This window comes from Hippocampus comes, unplaced genomic scaffold, assembly GCF_001891065.2.
Source record: "Hippocampus comes isolate QL1 unplaced genomic scaffold, H_comes_QL1_v1.1 scaffold270, whole genome shotgun sequence".
In the NCBI taxonomy this organism is placed as follows: domain Eukaryota; kingdom Metazoa; phylum Chordata; class Actinopteri; order Syngnathiformes; family Syngnathidae; genus Hippocampus; species Hippocampus comes.
In genome coordinates this window covers 1539614-1555339 of record NW_017805631.1, presented here as the reverse complement: position 1 = coordinate 1555339, position 15726 = coordinate 1539614, and the positions used below count along the sequence as shown (strand labels likewise).

At 41.3% G+C, this 15726-nt stretch overlaps 1 protein-coding gene across 1 annotated transcript in view; it reads left to right on the top strand.

Moving 5' to 3' along the window:
• Positions 1-15726, top strand: part of trappc11 (trafficking protein particle complex subunit 11) — a 104280-nt gene that overhangs the window by 37020 nt on the left and 51534 nt on the right. Inside the window, exons 14-15 of the mRNA XM_019881634.1 lie at positions 6337-6469; positions 12026-12156. Of these exons, the coding sequence (XP_019737193.1) occupies positions 6337-6469; positions 12026-12156 (264 nt within the window). The remainder of the gene's footprint in view (positions 1-6336; positions 6470-12025; positions 12157-15726) is intronic.

Here is a 15726-nt window from a genome sequence, read left to right as displayed (position 1 = left end):
GAGTAAGCATTTCTCTTTCCTCGTCTGCCACCGCAGTCACATTGAAGCCAAGTGCTACATACGCCTCTCATATTTCCTCCCTGAGAATGCTACCTGCGCAAACGCTGCCAATGAGAGCGCCACTGCCCCCTAATGTAGTGGAGGTGCAACTGCACGTTATTTTAGGACAGTAAAAAAATAAAAAAGCATGTTCCCCGAGGTCAAATGCGCCCCGCTTGACGGAGCCTCGCGCCCCCCACTATTTGAGAAACACTGCTGTACGGTAATACTGTACCACAGGGGTTTACAAAATTGGCATTTGCAATGGGCCATTATAGTATTTGAGTCTACCCTTTGTTAATGGCAAGAAGTAAGGAGCTGTTTGAATGTCTGCTGGTTTTGGTGCGTATGGTTTGACTGCGGCGAACTAAGGGAGTAGCTGGAAGAGGTGGTGGCCGGTGTGTATGTATGTACAGTATATATGCGTGTGTGTGTGTGTGTGTGTGTGTGTGTGTGGGGGGGGGGGGGGGGCAGGGGAAGTTTCCATGCCATTGTCTTTTTTCATTCAGCATGTAAGCAATCAAGAGTGGGTAGGGTGGTATTTATTTTTCCCGCAGTTCTAACGGTCCATTGCAGTTGGATTTTGTACTTTTTTGCGGTGAGACCAAACCAAACTGTGATTGAAGAACACAGGAGGGATTTGATGACTGCTGTATAAAACTGTTTCGCAACTCTGGTGGGAAGCCATGCTTTCTCAGCAGCCTCAGGAAGTACATTTTCAGCTCTAACTTTTTCAGAATAGAGTTGATGTTGGCCACCCACTTCGGTTCCTGAGAGACTGTGATTCCCAGAAACTTGAAGGTCTCGTTTTTCAGGGCATTTAGACAAACTGAGCAGCAGCTGTGGTGAAGGTTTGACCAGCTTTGCACAAGCTTTGCACAAGCCTGTTAACAATCCCTCATTTAAATCAGATGTGTTGGAGCTAGACAAATATCAAAAACAGAATGGATAGGGGCTACCAAGGGCCATACTTGGAGAGCCCTGGTTTAGGAGTAAAACACTGGAGAGAAGAGGCATCGTTGGGACTCCCTGGTACTGATGGTGCATGTTGAGCGTATTCATCCACCACCCACCCATCCAGCATCACCTGATGCAGGCCTGAGGATTTCAGAAATGAACAGAAACTGTTTTTCAGTTCCTTTAGATTACCTAAGGGAAAACCACTGTAACTAATTTTGGGTTCCATAAACGTTCATCATGGGAACCCATTTTTCTATTTTGACTGATATTCAAAATCAAGAATTCTGATACTCAAAAGTGTAATATTTAAAGGGTAAATGTTTGACAACTATGCATTAACAATGAACATAATTACATCAGCAGCTGTGTACTCCAGGTTTATTCAATAAAATAAATGGATCAAAATATGTAGTGTAACACTTTTTTATGTACTCAAATGGCATCATGAATACAGCATACCACAAAATCTGGCCATATACCATGGGCCACAAGTAAACCTGACACTGTTAACATGATTATGTGTCTGTACCATTTATGTAAATAAACATAATATCAATGGCTACTCACCTCCTTTATTAATACAAAAGCATGTAATAGGAATTGAATGATTAAAATCATGTGATGAATCTTTGAAAAAAAATTACCTTATTCCTATATATAGGCGTATAGTATTGATATGGCTTGACGTCCTCTTTGCAACCCCAAGCACTGTGTAATCTACTATCAATTTGACCAAAGAATCTACCGCACGTCATCATTAGGCCTACTGACAGTTAACATTAGTATTACTACACCTTGTGACAAATTTTTATTTTATAGATGAAGTTACCATGTCTAAAACTAGTAAATTATAGAATAACTAAGACTTTGTCATAATATTTATCATAGCTATTAGTCTCTTAATCTAATGACCAACTTCAAATACTTGCCTCGGAATCGTGCCTCCCGTCGTATTTCTCTTTCATGTTTTGTGCACACATCACACGTCAGCTTGGTAATACGCCCTTCTTCGGATGATTTGAAAGAAAAATCCGACTGGCATTCCCATTTCTTAAATGTAGTAACTAATACACTTTTCGGTGTTTTTTTCACCGCCATCTCGATCCATCATCCACACCCTTTCTCAGCGTGCGGACTAAAATAACCTGCATGAGCACATGATGTTTCCTGCCCCCCCCAAACCCCACTTAATAAAAACAAAACGAAAGTAGAATAGAGAAAAACACTCACACACCACACCACAAACACACATACAGGCACAGTGAAATCGCATTGATCACACAGGAGAGATTCTATCGTGTAGTCCACAAGTGCGCAGTGATTTTGATGGGAAACAATTTTTCGGTACCGTACAAATGATCCCACGGAAACGACGCGCTACCGGAAATGGTTGTTACTGTGAAATCCTCAGGCCTGCTGATGTGTCCTGCCTGTCAGGAAGCACTTGATCCACTGGCAGATGGATGATAGAAGACAAACTGAGCTGGATAAGTTGAAGCCAGGCGTGATGGTATTGAACGCAGGGCTAAAGTCCACACACAGGATCCTTTACATAGGTCCCTGCGCTGTGGAGGGGCTACAGCAGTGGTTCTTAACCTTTTTAGAGGTACTGAACCCAACCAGTTAATATGCACATTCACCGAACCCTTCATGAGTGAAAAATACATGCTTTTTTTTCAAATAAATTCAAGATATTACAAAAAACACATTTATTAAAAACAGAAAAAAAGTTAATAAAATTTCAAGAGATAAGTATACTTTTTTTTTTTTATTAATTGTACGACGTACTATCATGACAGTCACACGTTAACGCGAACTAAATTTCCCACAGCACTGATTGGACAAGCAATGTCGTGATTATCTGCAGCCAGTGATGACCAAGCGGGCGTGTCATAACTAATAAACATTGAGTCGCGTGTGTCTTACCCTCCGTGGCAGAGGCTCCGTCGAACCCCTGAGACTGACTCACCGAACCCCTGGGGTTCGATCGAACCCAGGTTAAGAACCACTGGGCTACAGGATGAAATGCAGGCACTGTCTGGGGTGTGAGTGAAGGTAGATGCTGGTGGGGGTGGGATAGTCTGGAGAGTGGAGTGAAGGTGTCCTTTTTAAATCTGCAGTAGAACATGTTTAGATCGTGGGCCAGTCCCTTATTGTTCACTGATTGGTGAGATGGTTGCCTGTAAATTGTAATTTATTTCAGGCCATTCCACATGGACATAGAGTCATTAGTGGAAAACGTTTTTCTGTCTTTCTGCATAGCTGCTCTATCCTCTGTTGGCTGGTTTCGGGCCTGTTCGTGCAATGCCCTATCGCCGCTTCTAATGGCGGCCTCTGGCTTTTCCAAAGTCAGAGTTTGTCACGGAACCCTAGCTTGTTTTGCCGAACTTGGGGAAGGTCTTTGTTGGGACACACATGCCCTCACAGGAACTGATGTATGATGTTAGTGTCGCTGTATTTGTCCAGGCTGCAAGTTGAAGTTTCAAATACACCTCACCGTAGTCAGTGCAGTCCAAAAACATTCCTGTCATGCCAGCTTTCTTTCATCGGCCCACCTCCTCGTAGTACTTACAGACGGTTTTGCACGTTTAAATCTGATGCAGTATTATTTGTTAATTGAGTATGCACCTTTATTTTGGGATTAAGTGAATTGAACAGTGATCAGACAAGCCCAGCGCTGCGTGGGCACAAGACCGGGATGAGTCCTTCAGTGGCATGCAGCAATGGACCAGAGCGTTGCATTCTCTAGTGAAACAATCATTGTGCTGATTATATTTTTTTTGATTCTCTCCTCTTTCATCTCAAACTGCTTTAAACAACAAAGCGTTTGAGGGAAAAGTGGTTAGGACTGCACGACTGTCCGTGTTTTATTGTTATGTGTTGTGTTTATTATGACTGCACGACTGTCCGTGTTTTATTGTTATGTGTTGTGTTTATTATTTTACTTTATGTTAACTGTTTTGTTAAGTGCTTTGTTACAGCTGCTGCTGTTGTGAAAGCGCCATATAAATCAGGATGTATTGTATATCTGGCAAGTTCATGTTTAAGTTGTGCTCTGGTAAAATCATCCAGGATGATGAGGGCTGATTCTGTGCGCTTAAGCTAAAGTTGACTTGGTCAGACAGCATTTGTAGCGCTATGCTCATATTAGTTTGTGGTGGGATGTAAACATCGGCAAGCACAAAGGACTCACGTGGTGAGTTGAATGCCTTACAGTTCACAAATAGCATCTGTAAGTCTGGGCTGCAGTATGTGTTGAGCTCCATGACATCTGCGCTCCATTTCTCGTAAATATAGACGCATATTCCGCTACCTTTTAACTTCCTTGATAGTTTCCTTGACGCGGTCCACCGAGTGAAGAGGGGAGCCAGGTAGGTGTAGCTCGGTATTCGGGATGCATTCGCTGAGGCAAGTTACAGTAAATCAGTGCGGAGCATAACAACATATGATTGTTGTTCCACAGTATGTGTAACATTCAACAAGTCGACAAATTTACTCCAGATTACCTGGGGCTGAGACGTGAGCATATAAACCTGTGCTCTTAAACAGCAGGGTGGCTCTGAGGCATAATTTATGTTGCTATAGTAATGTGACAATAGCAGACACGCTACATGGATGTGGTGAGAAATTGTTACTTGTGTGTGTTTAAAATAAAAGACACAATTTAAGATTTCCTCACAATCGGGGCATCATTATGTATCAATAAAGGATTAATTATTTGTATAATTAATGGCAACTTAAGTTTACTGCCTGGAATGGACTCATATGCCTCTGTAGTGTCACCACGTCTGTTTTTGGATTCATTTTGAACAGATATAAAAACCTCTTGAAATCAGTTATTCATTTGAAGGATGCTACATTTGAAAAGTTTTAGGCTCTGAATCTTAGAGGTTAATAAATTTGATTCAAACACACTCAATGCATTACTCTCAAAATCTACATGGGAATTGGAAGATGTACAGTATGTCACAAGGAAAACTAACTTCTGTGAAAGAAGGAGAACTTAATAAGATAAAAAAGATTAAAATGAACTAAAAATGAACAATCATCAATTTATGATGGAACTTTTTGAGCTGAATTTGGCACTCAATGGTGAAATACAATATCCATTGTCAGTCTCTCTCTGTACCTTTTTAGAAATTTTCTTCATGTATGAGGTATTCACAAACAAATATTTTAATTCACTTTAAATGAATAGTCCTCTTGACAGTATCAGTCAAAATGAAGCATTCTTTATCGATCTGTTTTTTGATAATTGTTATTGATTGTGTAGGTGGTCATGAAGTTTTGGTAAATTATGAATAACTTCGGGCTTGAATGGATCTAGTTTAATTTCAATAGAGGTAGGCCTTGTAAGAAAAAAAACAGTTTTGTTGACTTGAAGTGTCAAGAGTCAAATTGCCCTGTGCCAAAGTTTACATATTTCTATAACCTGGATGACAGAGAATCGACACAGACACCGCCTTTTATGGTACATAAAAGATAACAGTAAGGTAACCTTATTGGTGCAGAAGATCAAAAATTAACAAAATGAAAAAAAGACTAAACTGTGGATCTCTTGTCTTGTATGGCTGGAAGTTTATACAGTAAAAAAGGTTTTCCATTTTCTTCCCCTTTTTTAAGTATTCATAACACTGAATGTTTTGGATTGTCAAGATGTTTTTTATATCTCGAAAGACAAACTAAGAATAATATATACTTTGAATTTTTCAAAAATGTGTGTATTATTTTGGGAAACCAAAACATTCATCAAAAAGTTAATAAATAAATAAAGAGACTTTTAAATTAAGCGTGGTGGTGTTTGCTTAATCAAGCATGTGATGACCTGAGACTGTTTTTCTACTTAAGGACCCAAAATGACTTGCTGTGAAAAATGAATAATAATATTTAGTCTTGCAAATTGATATTCGGGTTCCTAATTATTGTGAAAAATCATACCATGAGCGATATTTACCTATTTGCAGATTTTAGTTGTGCATCAAACTGGTATCGATTTGTACAAATCAGGAGTCAAGAAATAGCTCTCCATTTCAAAAAGGTTGGTGACTCTGTCGTATACATTGTGTAATAGCACACCACTCAGTAATAATTTTACAGTTTAACCCCACCGAGTCCCAGGGACTCGCTGATCAGAAAAGTATGAGTCCCATTTGCCGAAGTTTTTTTTTTGTTTGTTTGTTTTGACTGAGAAATTTCCTTGCGTCCCAAAATCGACTGGCTGACACCACTACAATTAAAGTTGCACAATACATTACATTTTTTTAATGAGGAGGCATGTTCAAACTGGTCAATTGTATTTCGTGGTCAAACTGATTATGCCAATATTATTTCCATTAGAACAAGATACCTGATGCTGAGCCTCAGTGTGATCAGGTTTCAGCTCAAGCAGGACGGTCACTGTGGAATGAATGCATGACCTCTGGTGGATCAAATGAATTCATAATTGATGTGCAAGACTACATACCATTCAGTAAGTAAAAACTCACCAAATGGCCAATACACCAATTATCCTGCATTAAAGTATATTTAACCTCAGGGAATTCTCGAATCATGACAGAGTTCTGTTCCAATGACACATTGTGACCCAATAAAAATTCATGTGGTGTCCGAGTGTGGTTGAATCCTCACAATGGAAGTTCTGTGTGATGATTAATTCTTACGATGCTGTACAAACCAGTTCATTGTGCGTTCTTGTATCTATCACACAAGTGACATATAATATTAGGAGGTTCCGTCGTAAACACAATGTGTCATCGTTCGACGTGTGCCATGGACCGAGCATGCCCTGGATAAGGAAAAATAATTTTTTACGTCTTTTTAAAAGACAATGCTGTGGTTTTTACATTGTTTTTCAAATTATAGTGCATGTAAGATTTAATTTATAAAACACATTTGAAGTTTTTTTTTTTTTTTTTTCTGGAGACATTTTTGTTTTTGGGTACATTGTTTTCTGTTTAGGTCACTGATTTTGATCTCATGTAGGTTTGATAATATGTTTTCCAAGACAAATTACGTAACTCATTTAATGCTATAATGTAAACATACCTTTGCAAAAATCCTATAATTTAGTGCAAAAACGTATAAATACGTTTTGGCAAGTTGGCAGGAGTGGCTTTGATCCGATCTTGGTCCACACACAGTGTAAGTGGGTGCGGAGTGTGGTCCAGCGATCCTATATTGCGAGGTGACCTGCGGAAGCAGTGTGGTGTTGAGAACATGGGTAAAGTCTACAAAGTCAAATCAGAAAGTTCATCGTCATTCTTGACGAACCCTCACACACGCATACAGGCACACGAAGACACACACACACACACACACACACACACACACACACACACACACACACACACACACACACACACACATTTTAGTACAGTGGTACCTCTACTTACAAAATGAATATGTTCTTGAAAAAATTTCTTAATACTGTACTTACTAGAAAACTGCAAAACGGGTTTTCCATGTTAATGCCCTAATCCGTTCCAAGATCCCCAAAATTCTGAAATAAATGTTTTATAAAGGATAAAAATGCATCAAAATATATAACAAATATATGTTACAATTAGACTATTGCACAATTAATGAGAGTTGTGTATAATGTATAAAACAAAGAAGAAAGAATGAAAATGATGGTCATTTAATGTTTAACTGCGTCCTCATTGTTTTTCGCCTTCTTATGTTCATATTGTCTCTCAAAAGTGGTTTTTGCCTGGCGTTTTGTAAAGAACTGATCCAAGGACGTTTACTTTAGTCGGCTTTTAACAATCCTTCGAAAACGTCCAAGGCAAACATCAGCAGAGTGAGCAATCGCCCGACTGGTGAACACTTTTTCTGGGTGATTCACATTTACGTAAAACTATCGGAACACCTCATGACCCAAGGGGCGAATGATGAGCATGCTGCATAGCGTATCTATCTATCCCTCTACACTAGAGGTAAGATCGGGCCGCTTGAGCCCGAGCCCGACCCAAAATTCCGGTCGAGTCGGGCCTAAAATGTCAATCATTGCTTCGGGTTCGGGGCGGGTCGGGCTTCTCTTTCGCTGACTTTTTTTTTTTTGTTTCAAGGCCGTGAATAGTTTTGGCCACAAGAGACCGTGGTTCGCAAAAAAACAGAAGTCGCCTCATCACAACACGTACTGTACTAAACTCTTGCAATGACAATTCAAAGAACTCCTTCTAATCTCTGTCGAGTATCCACCCGTCATTGTTCGTCTTTGTCTCTCTGCTTCTCTCTCTGAAAGTGCCGCGCTAGATTGTTAAGGACGTACTGCTGCTGTGGTTTACGGCCCAATTTTCAACCCGTCAAAATGACGGACGGCCTTAAATGTTCCCCGTCCACTCTTAAAAAAAAATCCGTCAATGATGGAAAATTGTCGGTTAATGTAACCTCTTCAGAAACAGAAATATAAAAGATGTAAATGTTTATACAGTCTTGTTTAACTTAGATTTCGTTACAAAAGACAGGCTTTGTTATCAGAAATCACCCCTTCTCCTCCCGAGTCCTCACAAATAAAATATGAAATCTCGGGTTTGCTTCGGGCTCGGGCTTGCAAATCAAGTTAAGTGATCGGGCTCGGGCCGGCTCGGGCTTAAATACCCTCGGGCCGGGTCAGGTTGGGCTCGATTTTTTAGGACCGATCTTAGCCCTACTCTACACATATAGACACATACATAGATGTCCCTCTTAGCCAATGGGATGCCAGGATGATGCTTGGTAGTACTACCAAGCATTGGCTACGTAGCCAATGGCAGAGCAGCTATAAGTATGTTGGGCTCAGGAAATTCGGAGGTGCGAGTAGCAGCCTATACTGTATTTTTACCTTTCGTATCTTGAAATTTCTTTCAGAACAAGAGGTAATATTTTCCTGTTGAGGCGTTTCGTAAGTAGAGGTACCACTGTACTACAAGTAATGAACTTAGTGTCCATGTTTCTAAGTTGAAATTATTGTAAATCGAGGTAACGTGTCACATCGAAATGCAGTTTATCCGTTCCAAGCCCAAAATGTTGTTTACATTTTATGCATGTTATTTATTCATTCATTTATTTACTTACTTTATCATCAGTGTGGTTGAAACTAGTGAGGAGGGGAGACAACAGCTCCTCCACTGAGTCTCCTTCCAAAATTATATATCAATCTTATTCTGTTTTTTCTTTTGTCTTTCTATTTTCTATTTTTTTAACACACAGAAAAAAAGAAACAGGACAGAGAAACATGTCTTTTTGCCATGTTAATCAGAAACCTGCTGCTGTCAATCACGAAAGCTTTCTGTTGGCTGCTGTGGCGATATATATTTTCATTTTCAATCACATTTTCTGTTACTTTTCTTCTGCTAAAGTACAGTTCGTAATCCATTCGAACTGATTTGGCATTTGGTGGCTAAACATTAAACCAGACAGTAGTCACGCAATTGGGCTAAGAGTCAAGGCCGTAATACAATACATACTCACAAAAAGTGAGGGATATTTGGCTTTTGGGTGAAACTTCAGGATGAGCCTAAAATGCATTCCGACCTTTACAGGTGAACTGAATGTGACCTTCTCTAAACTTTTAAATGCACGATTTGAACTATTCACAGTTTCAGTACTTTTTGCAGCAGTTTCTGCTCTAATGATGACTTGAACAGCAAAATTCACAACATGCATTTGATCCTTGAATTGACCAAAAAATGTCCTGGTTCAAATAGAGCTAGTGTTTAAATAGTCATCCTCATCATGCTGTTCACATTTTGACATCATGAGACCAAGACGACACCTAACCATGGATCAACAGTACCTTGCCATTGGAAGATAGAAGTACTGGGCTCAGCATGTCACAGTGTCATCAGCAGGTTGCAACAGAGATACTGAGATCCCGGAAGAGTCACAGAAAGATGTAGAAGTGGACGTCCTTTGGTCACATCCCATGCTGATGACAGCTACACTGGAAACAATGCCCTGAGAAAATGGATGACGAAAGCCACTCAACTCCGGGCATGTTTAAGGGATGTGAGAGGCACCCAAGTGACACGCCAGACCATGCGAAACCGTTTACATCAGCGTGGTCTGCATGCTAGACAATCTGCAAGGGTACCTGACCACACCACCGCCTGCACTTTCTCCAGACCTGAATCACATTTAAAACCTGTGTGATTAGCTGAGCCGCCATGTAAAAATGTGAAACTCTGCATCAAATGAGGAAGAACGGTGGGATGCAATGCCTCAGCAGACATTGTCGACTTGTGAACAGCATGAGAAATCGTTGGTCCTTGGCAAGCTGTAATGACAAAGGGCACATGATGAGTTATTGAGATGTTGAATTTTTTTGTTGTGATGTACCCACCATTGTTAACTTTTATTTCAACGAAATGTTTGAAATGAGGAAATCAACAGTGCATCCTTCTACTTATATGTCCTACTTTAATAATATGATATTGCGTGAATTTTTTACATTTTCCATAAATTTCACCTGAAAGCCAAAATCCCCAACTTTTTGTGAGTGGTGTAAATCCCATGTATTAGAATGGAGACCGGTGACTAATATAGCAAAGCATCCAATATATGTACAGTAAGTATTCCCACCTACAGACTTTTGTCAAACGGAAATTCCCTCACCCGGAATAAAAACCTCTGCATTAAAATTTCGACTACGATATTACATTAATGATCGATTCATAACAACGGAAGTTCCAGGACCCAGACCCCGTAAGCCATACGGAAGCCCGCAGTAGAACAAACTCAAGCAAGTCCCGCTCGATACGACTGAATAACTGGCCGCGCCGCTATTTACTCTCGTTGGATCCAAAACGGTGACATGTAAGTGACTACTGGCAGAAGATTTAGTGGAATCGCGAAAGGTTTTCTATTTCATTCATTTACTTTCACATCCTGTTGATCGTGCCATCCAAACGAAGAGCAACGATAATGACCGTGGAAGAGAAACTGAAATGCATCCAATTAGCTGCTCAGAGTAAATTGCTTGTGGCTCGATAGACAGTCGAGTAAACAAACGTTTCCTGGAATGCTTTACCTGTTATCGTGCTTACAAACCTTCCGCTAACTGGACCGCTAATTAGAGAGAAGGCGAGTTCTCTGGGCATAGAGGACTTCGAAGCATCCCGTGGCTGGCTTCAAAAGCTCGTTGCACGACATCAGCTGAGCAATGCTGTCTTGTGTGGTGATCGAGGGGAGGTAAAGTTAGAGAGAGCAAGTGAGTTGAAAGAAAAGCTACCAGGTCTGTTACTAATCTCATTTTGTTGTAACTGTATTTTGTTCATTTACCTGTATTATATGCTGCAGTTTGTGTCTTATAAGCAGTTTTTGGACCATATATTTTTGCATTTTATTGCTTGTGTTGGACACATTTATTTTCTTAACATGCTTGCATGTTTATAAAGGACATGTACCGTAGGAAAGATTGAATGATGCAAACACGATTCCTTACTAGAGAATACTTACCTGTTTTTTTCCAATGGCTAAATTTTTCAGTTGCAGCTTGAAATCAGGTGTGCTTAATTGTCAGGGAATTTCGGAATGTCTTTTCAAAGCTTTGACATGCAAATCATCTTTTCCTTAAAAAAAAGGCTCTCCCTTGCCCTCATACATCATAGCCCAGACATGTGTCATTGTGGACATTAAAACAAATCCATTCATTTCTCTGAACAACTTCACTATTCCGGACCATAAAATACAACCATCTAGGTGTAAATGGGCTGTCACTTATATAGTGCTTTTCTACCCTTGGTACTCAAAGCGCTTCACACTGTTTCCTGATTGACCTACTGATGACGCAGCATGAGGAGCAACTGGCGTTCAGTATCTTGCTCCAGGATACTTCAAAAAGGTCACAGTGGATTGAACCCCCAATCTCTGGGTTGGGAGACGACAACTCTATAACTGAGTCATGCTGCCCCAGGATGTCTGATGGAATACATTGTTTGTCTATGGCACATTTGTAAAAGTAACATGTTTTATGCAGTAACATGTCAAATGTGTAATGTGTGAAGAAATTTCTAACCTCACTATCTCCTTTACTTTATGATCCTAGTTCAATGTAAAGCCAAATTCCGGTCTCCCAGTTTCCATGTTGATGAAGTCATCCAACTCCAGGTGTTGGTGAGAGCTGACTGTCCTAATCCTGTGTCATTCACCAAACTGGCTGTCACCCTGAGCAATCAGGTACTCGGTTAAAATGCAAAAAATGTATCTGCACTTTCTCTGATCACACAGTGAATACAAATGTGATCACAAAGGGTTCACTGTCAATAAAATGGCAATTCTTCATCATTCGACTAATACTCCTCCAGTCACCTTTTTTGTTTTGTTTTATTTCTATATTTTCTATTGAACATTTAGGCACACATAATGACCTGACAATTAGACAAGTTCAAAACAGTAGGGGACAAGGAACAGATATGGGGCAAAGTAATAGTCACTATCCTGTGAAAAAAATGTGTGGCCATTTTTTTTTGGGGTTGTTTGTGTTATGCAGATTTGTTAGGGAAGGAAAACGTTTTGGTTTTTTTCCATCACCTTACCATGTTGGAGAGGTTTGTGTGACCCAATGAACCGAGGAAGCAAAGTTTTCTGGGGCTTTATGCCCCTGGCAGTCACCCATTGCAAACAGGTCTGTGGTGAGGAACCAGAATAAGCACGGATCAAAAGACCTCTTTTGATGAGTCCAATATATGGACCTAAGTTTCGCTTGCCTAGACGCGGGTCACCGGGGCCCTTTCGTGGAGCCAGGCCTGGAGGTGGGGCTCACTGGCACGCGCCTGCTGGCCTGGCCTACACCTATGGAGCCCGGCCGGGCTCAGCCCGAAAAGGCAACGTGGGTCCCCCTTCCCATGGGCTCACCACCTAAAGGAGGGGCTGAAGGGATCGGGTGCAATGTGAGCTCAGCGGCAGCCGAAGGCGGGGATCTTGGCAGTCCGATCCTTGGCTACAGAAGCTAGTTCTCGGGACGTGGAATGTCACCTCTCTTACAGGGGAAAGAGCCCAAGCTGATGTGCGAGGCAGAAAAGTTCCGACTAGCCTTTAGGGTGCGGGGACGGGTCCTGACAATTGTTTGTGCTTATGCACCAAACAACAATTCAGGGTACCCACCGTTTTAGAGTCCTTGGAGGGGGTGCGTGAGCGCCACAGGGTGTGTTCCAAAGGAATCACACACCTTGGCCTTTCTGGTAAGATCTATTTAGGGCTGTTGGAGAGGAAGGTCCGTCAGGAAGTTGAGTCTCAGATTCAGGAGGAGCAGTGTGTTTTTTTTATTTTATTTTTTTTTATGTCCTATCATTTGGAACAGTGGACCAGCTCGACACCCTTGGCAAGGTCCTCGGGGGTGCATGGGAGTTGGGCCAACCAGTCTACATGTGATTTGAGGACTTGGAGAAGCCGTTTGACTGTGTCCCTCGGGGAGTTCTGTGGGGGGTACTTTGGGAGTATGGGGAGCCCCCTAATATGGGCTAGTCGGTCCCTACAACACAGATGTTTGGTTTGGTTCGCTTTGCAGGCAGAAAGTTGGATTTGTTCCAGTGAGGGTTGGACTCCACCAAGGCTGCCGTCTGTCATCGATTCAGTTCATAAACTTTGACAGGATTTTGAGGCAAAGTCGAGGTGTTGAGTGGGTCGGGTTTGATGGCCTCAGTATTGCATCTCTGCTATTCACAAATGATGTGGTGCTGTTGGTTTCTTAAAGCTGGGATCTCTTAACTCCCACAGGAGCAGTTCACAGCCGAGTCTGCAGCAGTTTGGATGAAAATCAGCATATCCAAATCTGAAACAATGGTCTTCACTCATAAAAGGGTGGAGTGTCCTCGCCGGGTGGGGGATGAGATCTTGCCCCAAGTGGAGGAGTTTAAAGTATCTTGGAGTCTTGTTCACGAGAAAGGGCAGAATGGAGCGGGAGATCGACAGGCAGAGTGGGAGATCAACAGGTGGATATGTGCGGTGTCTGCTCTGATACAGACTTTGTATCGGTCTGTCGTGGTGAGGAAGGAGCTGAGCCAAAGGGTGAAGCTCTCTATTAACTGATCGGTCAACGTTACACCCCAACCGATGATGAAGAGTCGCGATGAGGAGTGAGTTGAAGATGAGAATAAAGGTAAATGTAGGGTGGGAAACAACTAGTGTCGTCTTCTGTGTTAAAAGTGATAGTAGCCCATGGAAATCATGTCAGGTTCCTCTTCTTCCCAAGTGTACTACTGGTTGTCTTTCAAACAAGCTACGTAGTGCTTATAAGATCTTTTCTGTAGGAGAACATAGTCTTTGGGCTGGTTAAGCACTTTTCTCTGGGAGTGGGCCACCAGGTGATGGTGAGGCTCCTAAACAGGTGTCAAACATTCTCACTGTGATGCTCAAGTTTTGCTTTTCAATGCGTTTTGATGAGGCATATAAGACCATTTTTGACTCACAAACTGCAATCCTAAACTGCTTATTTCCAGCCTTGCAACCTCCAGATTAATGGCGTCAATGGTACGCATTGTTAACATCGACCATGAATAATCCAGGATTGAATTCTCTAGATCAGGGGTGCCCATTACGTCGATCGTGATCGACCAGTAGATCAGGGACTGGTCCAAAGTCGATCCGAGGGGTGTAGAGGAAAAAAAAAACAAACATTTGTGTCTCTGTGCATGTTAGTAATATTTTTTGTATTAATGCACACTGCACCCTAATCATTCTATCAGTCTCACTTTCACAAAAAGTATTTAAAAAAGAAAATGAAATAAAGCAGGTCATCTTTAACCTCCGGTGGCATGTGACTGCATCACCGGAAGTTGTTAGCGCTCAGCAGTCTGCAGTTGCAGCTTGTGAACAGAGTTGTTGCGCTATATACTTTTTATCGTTATCATTATTCACATTCAGAGTTTGTTTTGTACAATTCACCGAGGGGATGGGCAAAGAATGGGAATCTGGAGGGCCGAGAGAAGCGTTTTAAAACGGTACGCGTGAGCTACGATCGTTAATAGGCTGCAAAAGTGCGTCGTATGTCTCAGCGGCAGGCTGTTGCTCATCATGGCATGCGTGTGTACGTACGTGCGTGCGTGCGTATGCGCGCGTGCGCGGGAACGGGTCGATCCCGGGAAGTTGGTTGATTGAAAAGTAGATCTTCGGTCAAAAAAGTTTGGGCACCCCTGCTCTAGATGAAAGCTCACCTTTGTTTGGCAGTGTTTTAAGCCAGATGTGCTGCATTTATCAGGGCTTGGGCTGCATTTGAGCTGTACTGGGACCCTAAGTATAGTGCAAAGAAAAATATTTCGTGATCAGACAAGCTTGTAGGGAGGATGAATGTTTTTTTTTTGTTTTTGTTTTTCAGGACCCTATTGTATGAAATGGAATGGGATGTTGGAGGTAAGGTTTCAGGGAGGTTTGTTAAGTCAAGTCAAGTCAGCTTTTATTGTCAAATATTCTGTATGTGGAACATACAGCACAGATGAAATTACTTTCCTCTCTCAACCACAGTGCAAAAATGTAATGCTAAAATTCATGTTAAAATGTATTAATATGTAAAATAAAAATAAATAAACAAATAGCAACAACAGACAACCAAGGGCACTTGTGATTATTGTATACAGTAAATATTCTCTAGTGCGCACTCGTGTTTGCGCTGTCCAATTTGTCCTGATAACAGAAATTCCTCATTTGGGAAATGAGCATGGTACATGTCCTTTATGAACCTGCAAGTATGTTGACAAAATGCACGTGTAACAACACAATCAATAAAATACAAAAATATACTGTCCAAAAACT